The sequence below is a fragment of the Erythrolamprus reginae genome, chromosome 1 (genome assembly GCF_031021105.1).
Source record: "Erythrolamprus reginae isolate rEryReg1 chromosome 1, rEryReg1.hap1, whole genome shotgun sequence".
In the NCBI taxonomy this organism is placed as follows: domain Eukaryota; kingdom Metazoa; phylum Chordata; class Lepidosauria; order Squamata; family Dipsadidae; genus Erythrolamprus; species Erythrolamprus reginae.
Window position 1 is genome coordinate 220,662,077 of NC_091950.1, and position 13,013 is coordinate 220,675,089.

At 40.0% G+C, this 13,013-nt stretch overlaps 1 protein-coding gene across 5 annotated transcripts in view; it reads left to right on the forward strand.

Moving 5' to 3' along the window:
• The window catches only part of LOC139156524 (histone deacetylase 4), an 815,291-nt gene that overhangs the window by 724,033 nt on the left and 78,245 nt on the right, over positions 1–13,013 (forward strand). For all 5 annotated transcript variants that reach the window (XR_011557327.1, XM_070732257.1, XM_070732259.1 and 2 more), the window contains one exon: positions 661–745. Coding sequence is in view for 4 of the 5 variants with exons in the window: in XM_070732257.1 (XP_070588358.1) it covers positions 661–745 (85 nt within the window). In the remaining variant the exon portion in view is untranslated. Of the gene's footprint in view, positions 1–660; positions 746–13,013 lie in introns of those variants that run through there.

Consider the following 13,013-nt stretch of genomic DNA (forward strand, 5'->3'; position numbering starts at 1 on the left):
ACATCTAATAAAGTTGATTTATGGTCTACAAAAGGTTATGGTGTAATGTGTTCAGAGCTTTAAGAAAAAGACAGTTTTGAATCAAAATAAATTATTGCAACTATCATGTTACAACATTTCTATTAATAGAAAATAATGCTAGAACTGAAGTTGAAAATGTTGAAAATGAAAGTACTCAAAAAAAATTATCAATGAATACCCTCTCCAAAGTCAGTTTATCAGCCTGGCCTAGATAGCCCCCAACTAAGGGACTAAGAAGGACTATTTGCTTTGGTGCAATAAGCAATGCAAATGGGGAAGGTTATGTGCAGAGAACCTGTGTGAAATTACTCCACTTTTCTAGTTTCTTATAAAAGTAGATAAATCTACTTAAAATAATCATCTAAATGTTTTTAATTTTTTCAGTTATATCTCTGATAGCTGCATGCAATGAAGTCATACATTACTTAGGTCCCATTCATTTAATTGGTGTGCCTTGCATTAAAAGTGTTGAAAATATCTTTATAACAGAAAAGGAGGAGATTATCACAAATGGCAGTGGATATAACTTCAAAGGATGTCAAATTCACATATTTTTACTTAACTTTAAATGATTCAAATCATATGTTCATTATTTATTTTAAAAAGTGATATTTTAAATTGTATTTTTTATTATGTCAGCTTGATCCCATTCCTGAAAAAACATTACAGCAGACAGCAAATGTTAATGCAGTGCATTCAATTGAGAAGGTCATTGAAATACACAGTGAGTACTTACAATACTTAACCTTCTACAGTTAGACCAAGTCTTTATAGAATTCAAAATCCTGCAAGATTTGTTTGTTTTCCCTATCCCAAATTTTGTCCAACTTTATTTATTTTATTTTATTTTATTTATTTATTTATTTATTTATTTGTCAAACAAATATAGGATGGTAATTTGTACAAATAAACATTAGAGAGGTAATGATAAAAAATAATGATAGAAGACAATAGAGCATTAGGACAGGGACGGTAGACACAATGATGTGCTGATGCATGCCCCTTACATACCTCTTATTTATTTTATTTATTTATTGTTAGAGTTGGAAGGGACCATGTGGGTCATCAAGTCCAACCCCCTGCCTAAGCAGGAACCCTATAGCATCCTAGCCAAATGCCAGTCCAATTTCCTCTTAAAAATGTCCAGAGTATTGGAGTTCACAACGTCCGCTGGTAGGTTGTTCCACTGGTTGATCATTCTGACCGTCAGGAAGTTCTTCCTTATTTCCAGGTTGAATCTCTCCTTGGTCAGCTTCCAGCCGTTGTTCCTTGTCCGGCCCTCCGGTGCCCTGGAGAATAAAGTGATCCCTTCCTCTCTGTGGCAACCCCTTGTATACCTGTAGACTGCTATCATGTCCGCTCTGGCCCTCCTTTTCTCTAGGCTATCCATGCCCAGTTGCCGCAGTCAACAAGACACACAACATTTAACATTTAAAGGAGCTACCATTGCTCCGCTTGTCTTAGAAGTCTGACTAATACAAAAAAGAAAAATCTAACTATAGTCAGATCAATACAGAAATATAATTTTTTATATTCTACATTCTTTTTAAATGTACCATCTTTATGTTATACTTCATATAACTCAAATAAATTATCTTATCCATAAAATATTATTTTAACAATATAATTAAGCTAATTAAAGTCAATTCAGTACATAATAAAAAAGACATTTAAAATTTTTAATATTGCAAAAATACTCTATCATTATATTATTTTAATCTATTGCTTTATATCTATTATAGCAGTATTATATAATAATTAAAATCACTTATTCAATCTAAAAAAAAGAAAAGAAAAAGTCTTACCCTTTTAATTTCTTAATACTGTACTATATATATATATTCAATTTAATAAATGCAAATAATTATAAATTTATTCTTATATAATTTTAAAACTATTTTTTAGAGTTCCACCATTTATACACTTTGTCCCATATTTTGTAAAATTCTGTTTCTGCTTGATTGTTCAAGCGTCTTGTCATCATGTCTAATTCTGCACATTCCATTATTTTTTAAAATACTTCATCTGTTGGTATTTCCTTTTCTTTCCATTTCTGCGCAAATATGATCCTTGCCACAACTAAAATGTGAATTATTAAATAATATATTTATTTTTATACTTCGTGTCTGAAATACCTAGTAGAAAGAATTCTGGGGTCTTTCTAATCTCGTTCCTTTAACCATTTCTCTACTTTATTCCAATATTTCTTGGCTTTAAGGCAAGTCCACCATGTATGAAAGTATATACCAATTTCTTTTTTGCATTTCCAACAGGTGGGAGAAACATTAGGAAACATTTTAGAAATCCTATATGGTGGGAGATGCCATCTATAAAACATCTTAATTTGATTTTCTTTAAAAGAAATTGATTTTGTTATTTTCCAATTATATACCCATACCATTTCCCATGTTTCCAAATTTATCTCTTTTCCAAAATGTTTGCACCAACTGATCATATTATCTTTCAATATCCAACCTATCATTCTATAATTTATTAAATATTTATATATGTTTCCAATTAGTTTCCCTTGATTTTGAGTTAACTTGCCTAATATATTATTTTCTTTTCGGAAAATATAAGTTTTGATATCCTTTTGATATCTAGAACTAATCTGTACATACTGCCACCAGTCCAAATCAATACCTAACTCGTGTAGTTCTTGTTTTGTTCTTAATTTTAATTGATTATCCAATAAATCCCTATATTTCCATATCTTCCCTTCTTTTTGAAAGTTCGGGTGTGAAATGGCCTCAATTGGTGAGATCTATTCTGGCATTACTAAGAAAAGATTTTTCTTTATTTCATTCCAAACATCAATCAGTGCTTTTCTAATAATATTACTTTTAAAATATGAATGGGTTTTCAACTTTCCATACCATATAAAGGCATGCCAGCCCAGCATTAAATCATAGCCTTCTAGATTAAGCAATCTTTGGTTTTCCAAAGTTAGCCATTCTTTTATCCATGTTAGGGCAGTAGCTTGGTAATATAATTTCCAATTTGGGAGGCCTAGGCCTTCTCTTTCTTTACGGTCTCCTAATGAATTTTGTTTTATTCTTGGTTTCTTGCCTTGCTATATTTTTTTTTTGTTATACTATTTAACTCAGCAAAAAAGTTTGGTCCGGGATCAATAGGGATAATTTGAAAAAGGAATAAAATTTTTGGAAGGATATTCATTTTAATTGTAGAAATTCTTCCAACTAGTGATAATTGTAAGTTATTCCAAATTTCCAAATCCTTTTTAATCTGTCCTAGCAGTTTTAAGTAATTGTCATTTTCTAAAGATATGGCTTTGGAGGTCATCCATATACCTAAGTATTTCACCTTTTTTGTAACTTTCATATTTGTTAAATTTTCTAAATATTTTCTCTGTGTCTCTGTCATATTTTTTGTTAGTATCTGTGTCTTTTCTTTATTTATTTTCAAACCTGCGATGTTCCCATATTCTTCTATTAAGTTTATTAACCTTAAAATTGATGTTATAGCATCTTCTATAATAAAAACTACATCATAGGCGAATGCTTGCACTTTTTAAATTTCTTTTTTAATCTTTAGTCCTTTTATTTCCTTTTCTGCTCTTATTTTTATCAACAAAACTTCTAATGTTAAGATAAATAATAATTGCGATATTGGACAACCTTGTCTCACTCCTCTTTGTATTGCTAATTTTTCAGTTTGCTCACTATTTATTATAATTCTAGCTGTTTGTTCAGAATATATAGCATCTATTATATTAAAGAATTTGGTTCCTACCTCCATCTTATTCAACTGTATTTTCATAAAATTCCAATCTATGTTATCGAACGCTTTTTTAGCATCTAAAAATATAAGCGACATTTGTTTATCTGGATTTTGCTCATAATATTCTAACGTATTTACTATTGTTCTTAAATTATTTTTTATTTGTCTTCCTGGTAAAAATCCATTTTGATCTCCATGTACCATACCATTTATAATGTTTTTAAACCTATTGGCAAAAATTGATATAAAATTTTTGTAGTCCACATTTAACAATGATATTGGTCTATAATTTTCAATTTTTTCCTTCTCCGTTCCCACTTTATGTATTAAAGTTATTTAAGTTTCTGACCATATTTTGGGTAGTTTACCTTCTGCTATTATTTGATTATATATTTCTAAGATATTTTTAAAAAGTATTTCAATATGTAACTTATAAAATTCTGCCAGTATCGCGTTTGGGCCCATCGCTTTGCTATTTTTCTGGTTTTTGATAGATTGTCATAGTTCTATTTCTGTAATAGGCTTATTTAATCTTTGTTGTTGAGCTTCAGTTAAAACTGGTAAATCTATAGTCCTTAAATACTCAAAAATTAAATCTTCCTTTATTTCTTCCCTCTCGTATAATTTCCTATAAAATTCTAATGCTATTTCCTTTTTTTCCTCTGTTCTATGTCTTATTACACCTTTAGTATCTATTAATTTTTTGATAATTTTATTTTCCCTCTTTTTCCTAAGTTTATATGCTAACCATCTTCCTGGTTTATTTGCATACTCAAAATATTCCTGTTTTGCTCTCTTTATTTTTTCTACCATTGAGTTTAAACATAAACCTTAGTTTATGTTTTATTACTTCTCTCTGATTTTTAACTTTGTCATCATGCTCATCTTTTTGCATTTGCATTTCTAATTTTTTCAATTCTTCCTCTAATTCTTGATGTTGTATTTTCTTCTCTTTGTTTTTTTTTTGCCGTAAAAGAAATTGTTAACCCACGTATATATGCCTTTGTTGTATCCCAAAGGTTTTGTAGTGTAGTATCATTATTTTTGTTTACTTTAAAAAAGACCTCTAATTCTTTCTCTATGCATTTTTTTATACTCGGGATCCTTTACTATATTTCTAAAAAAACAAAAACCATCTCCAAACTCCCACCAACTCCAACCCACCTCCCTCCAACCCCATGGCCTACAAGTAACAAATATGCAGTACTCCTGGCACAAGAAGATCAACAAATACCTAACAAGGAGCCATCAAGAACCAAGCACAACAATACAACACCATCAAACACAGGCATCATGAAGGCTAGCCCCCCCTCTCCCCAACCCAACCAAAAAGAAAAAGAGAGTGGTGGTAATTGGTGACTCAATTCTCAGGGGAACTGAACCTGCCAATCAATCCAGAAAGGTGAGCTGCCTCCCTGGAGCCAAAATCTCGGACATAGCGCTAAACCTCACTAAAATCCTAAAACCCACTGACTACTACCCCCTACTAGTGATCCATGCAGGAACAAACGACACAAGGAAAGACATGAACCAAATCTTGAAATACTATGACCATTTGGGCAGTACAGTCAAAAAGATAGGGGCACAGGTTCTCTTCTCTATTCTACACACAAGAGGACAACATCCTGACAGAGAACGCAAAATCCCACAAATAAACCACTGGCTAAACAGATGGTGTCGCCAAAACAACTTTGGGGTTTTCTTTATTTATTGTTAGAGTTGAAAGGGACCATGAAGGCCATCGAGTTCAACACCCTGCCCAAGCAGGAACCCTATAGTACACCAGCCAAGTGGCAGTTCAATTTTCGCTTAAAAAGGTCCAGAGTGTTGGAGTTCACAACGTTCTCTGGTAGGTTGTTCCATTGGTTGATCGCTCTGACCGTCAGGAAGTTCCTCCTTATCGCCATGTTGAATCTCTCCTTGGTCAGCTTCCAGTCGTTGTTCCTCGTCCGGCCCTCTGGTGCCCTGAAGAATAAAGTGATCCCCTCCTCTCTGTGACATCCCCTCGTATACTTGTAGACTGCTATCATTTCCGCTCTGGCCCTCCTTTTCTCTAGGCTATCCATGCCCAGTTCCCTCAATCTCTCTTCGTAAGTCTTGGTTTCCAATCCCTTAATCATCTTGGTTGCTCTTTTTTGCACCTTCTCCAGAGTTTCAATGTCTCTTTTGAAGTGTGGTAACCAGAACTGAATACAGTACTCCAGGTGTGGTCGGACCAGAGCGTAGTAGAGTGGTATTAAGACTTCCCTGGTCTTGGAGTGTATTCCGCTGTTGATGCAGCTTAGGATTGTGTTGGCTTTTTTAGCTGCTGCTGCACATTGTTGGCTCATGTTTAGTTGATTGTCCACCAAGACTCTGAGGTCTCTTTCGCAGTCGCTACTGCTAAGAGGGGTTTCTCCCAGGTTGTATGTGTGTCCAGATTTTTTTCTGCCTAGGTGAAGGACTTTGCTCTTGTCGATGTTAAACAACATGTTGTTGGTGTGGGCCCACTGTGTTAGTCTGTCTAGGTCTTTCTGTAATTTGAGCCTGTCTTCTAGGGTATTGGCTATCCCCGCCAGCTTGGTGTAGTCTGCGAATTTGATTAGTTGCCCTTCTCTTCCCTCGTCCAGGTTGTTGATGAAAATGTTGAAGAGCACAGGGCCCAGGACTGAACCCTATGGTACCCCACTGCCTACATTCTTCCATGTGGATTTGGAACCGCTGACGACAACTCGTTGGGTGCGGTTGGTCAGCCACTTTTTTGTAATTTGTTGATTAGGAGATTGTGGTTAACTTTATCGAAAGCTTTGCTGAAGTCTAAGTATATGAGGTCCACTATGTTGCGCTGGTCTACTGATTTGGTTATGGTGTTGAAAAAGGATATGAGATTGGTTTGGCATGATTTGTTTCTGACAAACCCATGTTGGCTGTTGGATATTATCCTGTTTGTTTCCAGGTAGTGGCAAAGCTGGTTTTTTTTTATTATTTTTATTATTTTCTCCAGTATTTTTCCAGGTATTTAAGTGAGACTAATAGGTCTGTAGTTGTCTGGATCTGTCTTTTTACCTTTTTTGTGGATGGGAACTACAGTAGTACCTCGTCTTAGGAACCTAATTGGTTCCGGAAGAAGGTTCGTAAGGCGAAAAGTTCGTAACATGAAAGAATGTTTCCCATAGGAAACAATGTAAAAGTGATTAATGCGTGCAAGGGGGGGAAATTGCAAAATGGCGCTCCGCTGGGCACCACCACCTGGCTGTCACCTTTTAAAACAGCCGGAGGGCTTCTCGGCGTTCTCCCGAACCTGAACCCGAACCTTTGCCAAACTTTTCGGGTTCAGGAGGCCGCCGAGAAGTGCTGCCACCCGCCTGTCACCTTCTGAAACAGCCAGGGGGCTTCTTGGCATTCTCCTGAAGTTCGGCAAAAGTTCGGGTTCGGATTCCAGAGGCCGCCGAGAAGCGCCCAGCTGTTTCAGAAGGTTACAGCCGGGCGGCGTTGCCCGGCGGAGCACCATTTTTGCGATTGGCGGCGGCATTTTCGGCCGATATGGAGGCTGAAACGGAGGTGGGGAATCCCAATAGGGAATTCCATGGGCGGAGCTTTGACGTCACAAAGACGTCCTTCCTGGAGGCCACGTTTCATAACCTTCTGAAACACCTGGGCGCTTCTCGGGGGCCCCCGGAACCCGAACCCGAACTTTTGCTGAATTTCCGGGTTCGGCATTCGGGAGAACACCGAGAAGCCCCCTGGCTGTTTCAGAAGGTGACAGGTGGGCGACGGCGCTTCTCGGCGGCCTCCCGAACCCGAAAAGTTCGGTAAAAGTTCAGGTTTGGGTTCGGGTTTGGGAGAACGCCGAGAAGCCCCCCAACTGTTTCAAAAGGTGACAAATGGGCGGCGGCACCCAACGGAGTGCCATTTTGCGATCTGCAGTGGGTTCGTAAGAAGAGGCAAAAAATTTCCGAACCCCGGGTTCGTATCTCAAAATGTTTGTATCACCGCAGTATTCCCTCTAATTTTTTTCCGGTGTGGGCAGAAAAGTACAGTGTCTGAGCAGCAGTCCCTTTGGGACTGGGCGGCATAAAACTCTAAATATTTTTTTTTTAAAGTGTGGGCGCACGCTATTACGCATGTGCGAGTTCTGACATCCATAATTCGCTACCCCTCCTTTCTCTCTCTTTCTCTCTCCTCCTTCCTCTCTCATCTCTCTTTCCTTTCTCTCCCTCCCTCTTTCTATCCTTTCTATCACTCACTTTCTTTCCCTCCCTCCTTCATTTCCTCTTTCTCTCATTCCCTCTTTCTCTCTATCCGTTCTATCTCTCTCTTTCCTTCTCTCTCTCCCTCCCTTTCTCTCTTTCCTTTCTCTCTTTCCCTTTTTCTCTCTATCCTTTCTATCTCTCACTCTTTATTTCTCTCCCTCCCTTTCTATCTCTTTCCTTTCTCTCATTCCCTCTTTCTCTCTATCCTTTCTATCTCTCACCCTTTCCTTCTCTCCCTTCCTTTCTCTCTCTTTCCTTTCTCTCATTCCCTCTTTCTCTCTATCCTTTCTATCCCTCACTCTTTCTTTCTCTTCCTCCCTTTCTGTCTCTTTCCTTTCTCTCATTCCCTCTTTCTCTATATCCTTTCTATCTCTCGCTCTTTCCTTCTCTCCCTCCCTTTCTGTCTCTTTCCTTTCTCTCATTCCCTCATTCTCTCTATCCTTTCTATCTCTCACTCTTTCCTTCTCTCCCTCCCTCCCTTTCTCTCTCTTTCCTTTCATTCCCTCTTTCTCTATTCTTTCTATCTCTCACTCTTTCCTTCTCTCCCTCCCTTTCTCTCTCTTTCCTTTCTCTCATTCCCTCTTTCTCTCTATACTTTCTATCTCTCACTCTTTCTTTCTCTCCCTCCCTTTCTATCTCTTTCCCTTCTCTCATTCCCTCTTTCTCTCTATCCTTTCTATCTCTCACTCCTTCTCTCCCTCCCTTTCTGTCTCTTTCCTTTCTCTCATTTCCTCTTTCTCTCTATCCTTTCTATCTCTCACTCTTTCCTTCTCTCCCTCCCTTTCTCTCTCTTTCCTTTCTCTCATTCCCTCTTTCTCTCTATTCTTTCTATCTCTCATTCTTTCTTTCTCTCCCTCCCTTTCTGTCTCTTTCCTTTCTCTCATTCCCTCTTTCTCTCTATCCTTTCTATCTCTCACTCTTTCCTTCTCTCCCTCCCTTTCTGTCTCTTTCCTTTCTCTCATTCCCTCTTTCTCTCTATCCTTTCTATCTCTCACTCTTTCCTTCCCTCCCTCCCTTTCTCTCTCTTTCCTTTCTCTCATTCCCTCTTTCTCTCTATTCTTTCTATCTCTCACTCTTTCCTTCTCTCCCTCCCTTTCTGTCTCTTTCCTTTCTCTCATTCCCTCTTTGTCTCCTGGGGCTGCCTGCGCCTGCCCTGCACCCCCCACCGCGGAGGGAAAGCATTCAGCATCGGCACCCCCAACCCCCGCTCCACGAGCAGCAAAAGCCTCAGCGACAGAGCCGAAAGGCAAGTGGCGCGCCCCGTCGCTGAGGCTTTTGCTGCTCCTGGAGGGAGGGTGCCCATGCCGAAAGGCAAACGGCGCGCCCCGTCACTGAGGCTTTTGTTGCTCCTGGAGGGGGCGGCGGATTGTCTCCTCCCCGCCCCCGTTGCTGAGGCTTTCGGCATCGGCGCCCACCCCTCCAGGAGCAGCAAAAGCCTCAGCAACAGAGCTGAAAGGCAAACGGCGTGCCCCGTCGTTGAGGCTTTTGCTGCTCCTGGAGGGGGGATGGATTTTCTCCTCCCCGCCCCCCCGGCAGCCAAACGTCGCTTAGGCTTTTGGAGCAGCAAAAGCCTCAGCGACGGAGCGCACTGTTTGCCTTTCGGCATCGGCGCCCCCCTTCACGAGCAGCAAAAGCTTCAGCAGCGGGGCGCGCCATTTGCCTTTCAGCATCGGCGCCCCCCGTCCATGGGCAGCAAGAGGCTAGGCCGCTTGCCTTTTGGCAGCCCGTGGTCGCCCCCCCCCCCACGGAGGCTTAGAGGCCTAGCGCCGGCTGTGCCACTAGGCTTGTTAACTTTCCGCAGCCACCGGTCGTGGCCCCCAACCCCAGTGCCCCACCCCACGGATGCTTAGAGGAGAGGAGAGGCAGCAAGCTCCACTGCCAGGCCCAGCCCCCCCCAGACGATTTTCTTACCTTACTCGCCGGCTGCTAAACAACCGTTTGGCTGCCGTGGGGCGGGGAGGAGAAAATCCGGGATTTAAGGGGCATGGAAGAAAGCGGGCCTGCAATTGGCCCCTTTGTTTCCTGCCTTTCCTTAAGGAACTGTTGCTGCCCTATGTTTGTAGAGCAGCAACACTTCTCATTTCAAATTCCAGCGCAGAGGTCGGTCCTCCGCGCTGAATTTGAAATTTCCCGGGCTGAGAGGTAAAAACCTCTGCGCCATAGCGCACTGCGCAGCTTAGAGGGAACTATGTATCATGGGGGTTCGTATCACGAGGTACCACTGTATATCAGCTCGTTTCCAGTCATCTGGTAGGTCTCCAGTGGCCCAAGAGTTTTGGTAGATTAGGAGAAGAGGTTTCGCTATGGTGTCTGCCAGTTCTTTTAGGTCTCTGGAGTGAAGTCTGTCAGGTCCCGGTGATTTGTACTCATTGAGCTCCCACAAGTAGTCCCTAATAGTAGCTTTATCTGTGTTGAGTTCGATTCCGGGGCTGTTTATTGCAGTTAAGTTGTAGCTTGGTTGGTTGGTTCCTTTATGTGTGAAGACTGATGCAAAGTAGGCATTGAGCAGCTGTGCTTTATCTCTGTTGTCTGTGATTTGATTACCATCTTTATTTTTTAGTATAGTGACTGTTTCCTTGATTTTCTTCTTGTTGTTTATGTGATGGAAGAAACTTTTTTTGTTGTCATTAACTTTCATTGCGAGATATTGTTCGTGTTGAGCTTTTGCTGTTCTTATTTTTTGTTTGCAGGTTCTGGCTGTTTGTTGATATTCCACCTTGGTTATGAGTCCTTCTTTCCATTTATTGTATTTAGAAACATAGAAACATAGAAGACTGATGGCAGAAAAAGTCCTCATGGTCCATCTAGTCTGCCCTTATACTATTTCCTGTATTTTATCTTACAATGGATATATGTTTATCCCAGGCATGTTTAAATTCAGTTACTGTGGATTTACCAACCACGTCTGCTGGAAGTTTGTTCCAAGGATCTACTACTCTTTCAGTAAAATAATATTTTCTCATGTTGCCTTTGATCTTTCTCCCAACTAACTTCAGATTGTGTCCCCTTGTCCTTGTGTTCACTTTCCTATTAAAAACACTTCCCTCCTGAACCTTATTTAACCCTTTAACATATTTAAATGTTTTGATCATGCCCCCCCCTTTTCCTTCTGTCCTCCAGACTATACAGATTGAGTTCATTAAGTCTTTCCTGATACGTTTTATACTTAAGCCCTTCCACCATTCTTGTAGCCCGTCTTTGGACCCGTTCAATTTTGTCAATATCTTTTTGTAGGTGAGGTCTCCAGAACTGAACACAGTACTCCAAATGTGGTCTCACCAGCACTCTATATAAGGAGATCACAATCTCCCTCTTCCTGCTTGTTATACCTCTAGCTATGCAGCCAAGCATCCTACTTGCTTTTCCTACTGCCCGACCACACTGCTCACCCATTTTGAGTATTTGAAGTATTTGCTAACACAGAACTGCCAATGCAATACTCAGATTGAGGATTCCTTTTCCCCAAGTGCATTATTTTACATTTGGAAACATTAAACTGCAGTTTCCATTGCTTTGACCATTTATCTAGTAAAGCTAAATCATTTACCATATTACAGACCCCTCCAGGAATATCAACCCTATTAGAGTCATCGGCAAATAAGCAAACCTTCCCTACCAGACCTTCCCCTATGTAACTCACAAACATATTAAAAAGAATAGGACCCAGAACAGACCCTTGTGGCACACCGCTTGTAACCTGTCTCTGCTCAGAATACTCGCCATTAACAATAACTCTCTGATGTCTACGCTTCAGCCAGCTTGAAATCCACTGAACTATCCAGGGATTAAGTCCAATCTTCACTAATTTATCTATCAGCTCTTTATGTGGAACCGTATCAAAAGCTTTGCTGAAGTCCAGATAGGCAATATCCACGGCACCACCTTGATCCAACATCTTTGTGACATAGTCAAAGAAATCAATGAGATTAGTCTGACATGATTTGCCTTCAGTAAAGCCATGCTGATTTGGGTCCAATTAGTTATCGTTTTTAAGGTGCTGATTTATCCTCTTTTTGAGTAGAGTCTCCATCATTTTAACTATAACTGATGTCAAGCTAACTGGCCTGTAGTTACCAGCTTCTTCTCTACTGCCCTTCTTGTGGATAGGCACAACACTGGCCATTCTCCAATCCTCAGGAACATCTCCTGTTAACAGGGATTGGTTAAACAAATCAGTCAGGGGGGTAGCAATGACAGATCTGAGTTCTTTAAGAACTCTGGGGTGGATGCCATCTGGACCCATTGCCTTATTTATCTTTAATCGTTCAAGTTCTTCTAAGACATCGGCTTCTAAGATCACTGGAGCTGAATCCGTACAGCTGGAAGCAATGCTATATCCCTCTATAGTATTATTTTGTAAGGTGTCTTTTGAGAAAACTGAACAGAAGTAGCTATTTGGCTTTTTTCCCTTTTACGTTGTCTATGAGGTCCTTGTTTAGCCATGCTGGTTTCATTTTAGTTTTTCTGCTTTTCTTTTTCATAGGATTTGAATTGTTTTGGGCCTCAATGATAGTGTTTTTTAGGGCTTCCCAGGCTTCCTGTGTGGATTTACTCTTTAGAAGTTCCTTCCAGGGTTTATTTTTCAGGTTCACTTTGAGCTTGTTAAAGTCCGCTTTTCTGAAGTCTGGGACTGTAATGGAGTTGGGTGTTGTAGTTAGTGATTGCACAATGTTGAATTTTAGGATGATGTGGTCACTCTCACCTAGTGTCCCTTCTCCTTCTATTCCCTCTATAATTTCTTTTCTGTTTGTTAGAATTAGGTCTAGTATTGCAGTCCCTCTAGTTGCTGTTTCCACTTTTTGAGTTAGAAAGTTGTCGGCGAGGCTGGTGAGAAATCTGTCAGACTTTCCACTTGGTGCTGAATTTGTTTTCCAGTTAATGTCGGGGTAGTTAAAGTCCCCCATTATTGTTGTGCTGTGCTTGTTGCATATTGTTGATAGTTGGGTTGTAAAGAGGTTATCCATTGTATCTGTTTGGTTTGGTGGCCTGTAGTATACTCCAATTGTAACATTGCCCTTT